At 47.4% G+C, this 4142-nt stretch overlaps 1 protein-coding gene across 1 annotated transcript; it reads left to right on the top strand.

Annotated features, from left to right (window-relative positions):
* The first annotated feature begins 3325 nt into the window (after window positions 1–3325).
* On the top strand, window positions 3326–3721 carry LOC102746244 (histone H4). The gene has a single exon (XM_006750174.3). The coding sequence runs from the start codon at window positions 3372–3374 to the stop codon at window positions 3681–3683; it is 312 nt and encodes a 103-aa protein (XP_006750237.1). The 5' UTR covers window positions 3326–3371; the 3' UTR covers window positions 3684–3721.
* The last annotated feature ends 421 nt before the right edge of the window (window positions 3722–4142 follow it).

Consider the following 4142-nt stretch of genomic DNA (forward strand, 5'->3'; position numbering starts at 1 on the left):
ACTTCCATACATTGCTCGGTGCCCATTAAGATGAGGGTCCTCTTAATCCCCTTCATCTCTTTCACCCAGCCCCACCCCTTTCTGGTCACCTTCAGTTTCTTCTCTTTACTTAAGGGTCTGTTTTTGGTTTGTCTTGCTCTCTTTTCTTTCTTCGTTCTTTTGTTTTCTTAAATTCCACATATAAGTGAAATGATTGCCTTTCATCTTAAGTGGTCAATAGCACTGGACCAAATTCAGAAGCAGTGGGCTTTTGAGCTTCTTTCCTTAACTTCATTCTGAGATAAAGCCATTCCCTCAACAACTTGCTCATTGGATAAAAACTTCCCCCTTTTACGTTAACACTATTCCTTGTCCCGTACAATGAAGGGTGGCATAAGGGAGGAAAAAGTTTTCCGCAGTCCTCTTAGGGTCCCTGGCTGGGTGTGAAAATTAAACCAACAAAGACAGAGCAACAGCGGAAGAGCACACAAATTTACTTAATATAAGTTTTATGTGATGCAGGAAAATTCATAAGGAAATGAAGATCCAAAGAAACAGTTTGACCTGAGTATTTTTATGCTAGGTGTGATGAAGTGTGGGCACTCCTGTAAAATGCAGTAGGTTAAGGAGTATGCGGTAAGTCTAATAAGCCAGGCCTGTTTGTTAGGATTCTTCTGTAGGTCCCTTTGTCTTTAGAGATGAAGATATTCCTTTCCTCCTCATCTATCCCTCTAGTCATATAGAGAAGGCACAAGAAGCTTTTATGACCTGTTTCAAGGGAGAAGGCTTTGGGGGGAAGGTTAGAGTAATCTTCCTGCTTATGTCCCTTTCTCAAGATTAAAATATTTAATATGCCAAGGTGCCATATTTTGGGGTAGCATGTCCCAAATCCCATCAGTGATAGAACATACCACCCCTAAATTATGCCATTTGGCACAGGGATTATTTTGAGCTAAAAACAGCAGGTGTAGGGGCGCCTGGGTGGCTCAGTTGGTTAAGCGGCTGCCTTCAGCTCAGGTCATGATCCCAGGGTCCCCGGAATCGAGCCCCGCATCGGGCTCCCTGCTCGGCGGGGAGCCTGCCTCTCCCTCTCCCTCTGCCTGCCTCTCTGCCTACCTGTTCTCTCTATCTCTCTGTCAAATAAATAAATAAAAATATTTTAAAAAAAGAGAAAGAAAACAGCAGGTGCAAGAAGTGTGCTCTGACCTCTGTTTCTTTCCTAAAAACAGGAGACAAAACCCCCATATGGAAGATGTTTTCCTTACACCAGGAGGAAAATAACATTCTTTTCACTGAGGATGGGGAGTTGAAGCCAAGAGAAATCTGCACAAAGAAACCTTTGTTAAACTAACCCTTATCTTCCTAGTTATTTCTCCACCATTAACTGCCCTAGCCAAAGCCCTTCTGTCTTGTGACATTTTCGTCATTTACTACTCTGTCCAATTCAGTCTATAAGCAGTCAACTCTAACTGCTTCTTTGGGTTTTATTTCCTTATGAGGGCTCCAATGTCAAATAAAACTCAGAGTAAATAAACTTCTATGCTTTTCTCCTGTTAATCTGTCTTGTGTTAATTATCAGGCCCAGCCAAAAACTCAAAGTGGGTAGAGGTAAAATTTTGCCTCCTCTACAGCAGATTTCAGTTTGCAGGGGTTCAGAACATACCACCCCCAAAATGCCACTTTGGTATATTATTTTGAGATGACGTGACTTGAGAAACAACAAATATAGGAGGTGCTCTCTGACCTCCCCCTTTCCACCTAAAAGCAGCTCAGAAAATTTTCCATGAGAAAGGTAAATCACTTGGTTTTTGTTGTTCTTGTTGTTGTTTTAAGCTCAGGCCACAGATGTTAGTATGACACTTACTATCTCTTGTTTATGGGGAATTTAGAACAGAATGCTCACAATTCAACTAATATGCAGCCTGTCTGGGAAAAAAAAAGGAAAGAAAGAAAGAAAGAAAGAGGCTATTTTTTAAAGGTACCTTCTTTCTCAACATTCCTTTCATTTAATTTTTGTAATCAACATCTATTGTGAATCCCAGCATGTTGGTTTAGGCAAGTGATGCATGGTGGCTCCATTCAATGAGCAAAGAACAAGGTTTATGGCTGGGGAAGATGGAAGAGAATGAATTCCTTCAGCCCCCATTAGAGTCACACCTTGGAGCTTTGAAGTTTAAGCATTTTGAGATATTTGAGTCTAAAAAGACTAAAGAACAATCAGGAGTATCTATATGTCTAGAGCCTAGAAGTCTGGATAAAGATACAGTATTGGAACTCATTAGCATATAGAAGATAGAGCCAGGAGAGGAAAAAGCCATGTAAGATTTAAGACAGTACACCTCCCTCAGAAAAAGAGATAATTCTTTCTGATGCAGAAACCACATCTTCTGGTAGATTCTCCTTACAGAGGCCCTGGTAAAGTAACAAACATGCTATCACTAAAGGACCCCAAACAACTTCATAGGGCAGTTTCTGGTAATGATTTTCAAAATGGAGATTTCCCATTGAGAAACCCAATTCAGCAAAGTTTGCTAGCTCCACGTGGGGTGTCCAGGGGGACACAGTTTGGTCACTGATTTCTGGCTGAAAGCAGGGGTCGATTTTAGAGGATCTGTAGAAACGCAGCTACAGAACATCGTTGTCCTCTTTCTGTATATATTGCTTCTTTCGGCGGAGAGCTTTGGATGACAGTGCGTTGGATTCACTGACCTCCACGAGAAGGCTTGCAAATAGAGAAAACCCATTTTCCTAGGACCCGATTTCTCCTGGGTGAGGTGAAATCCCATGCCCCCTATTAACAGAACAGACTAGACTCAGCAATTACGGCGACGTCTCCCTGCCCCGCTCCGCACACACCCCAGGTGCGGCTGCCCTGGACGTGGCCTTCTAGGCCGGCCTAGCCTCGGACGTGCTTTGTTGCAGTTTTCTGTAACCGTGCTTCGGAAGCCCGTGCCCCTCTAATCGGGATTAGAGCCGGCGCCGTCCTCTCCTCCCCGGCTCTCGACCCCCTTGGCTCTTCCTGTCGTCTTCTCCCACCAGAAAGACCTTGCCCAGCCTACATGTCATGCCCTGGGCGAGCCCACAAACGGAGAGAGACAAAGGCGAAAACGGCTGCGGCCCCCGGAAGCCTGGCCTTGGGATCTGTGCTCTCCCGGGGGCGACGGCCAATCGGTTTTTTTTCAAGAGCCCGTGAGGGGGAGCCGTGGGGAGCGAGGCAGCAGGGCTAGGGACCCGGCACGGAAGAGATGACGCAATGCCGAGCGGGCGGGGACAATTTAGGGCGGGCGTCCCGCCGCGCGCTTTCTGTTCTCAATCTGGTCCGGCACTCTTGTATATTAAGGGGAAAGCCGCCCTGCCCGCTCCAGAGATCGTGTGTCCAGACTGCAGTCGCTATGTCGGGAAGAGGAAAAGGCGGTAAGGGCTTAGGCAAAGGCGGTGCCAAACGCCACCGCAAGGTCTTGAGAGACAACATCCAAGGCATCACCAAGCCGGCAATCCGGCGCCTCGCCCGGCGTGGAGGAGTCAAGCGCATCTCCGGCCTCATTTACGAGGAGACTCGGGGTGTGCTAAAGGTGTTTCTAGAAAACGTCATTCGGGACGCAGTCACCTACACTGAGCACGCCAAGCGCAAGACGGTCACCGCCATGGACGTGGTGTATGCCCTCAAGCGACAGGGACGCACCCTGTATGGCTTCGGAGGCTAAGTTGCCGCTTCAGCTCCACATAGATCTATGTTAACGGCCCTTTTTAGGGCCAACCACCTAGTCTTAGAAGAGCTGGACACTCGGGTAGGGCTTGGGGGCTCTTGCTTTTGGGAGTTGGGCTAGAGTCCGGTCAGGCTCAGTGGGAGGTAACGGTCCCTGAAGCGCTAACCCCCCTGAACCCGAGTCGTTCACCAAACTGCCTTTTATTTGTTGGGCTCTGTTTTGGTTTTTAAGTCCTAAAGGTTCCAGGTCTAAGTATTTCCGTGTGCTTCTGGGTACGCTGTCCTTTGTGCCTGCTGGGCTGGGGAAAGTAGAGATCCGCGAAGCCGAAGGGCAAGGTTGCGTCTTCACCTCTAGGTCGCTACATTTGCTTGGGCGAAGTGGGAAGGGAGCCCACTGGCCTGCAATCCAGATGCCCGTTAGGCCGTTGGATGGTTTGAAGCCTCAACTCAACTACTG

This window comes from Leptonychotes weddellii, chromosome 4 (assembly GCF_054177405.1).
Source record: "Leptonychotes weddellii isolate Sample4059 chromosome 4, ASM5417740v2, whole genome shotgun sequence".
Lineage (NCBI taxonomy): Eukaryota > Metazoa > Chordata > Mammalia > Carnivora > Phocidae > Leptonychotes > Leptonychotes weddellii.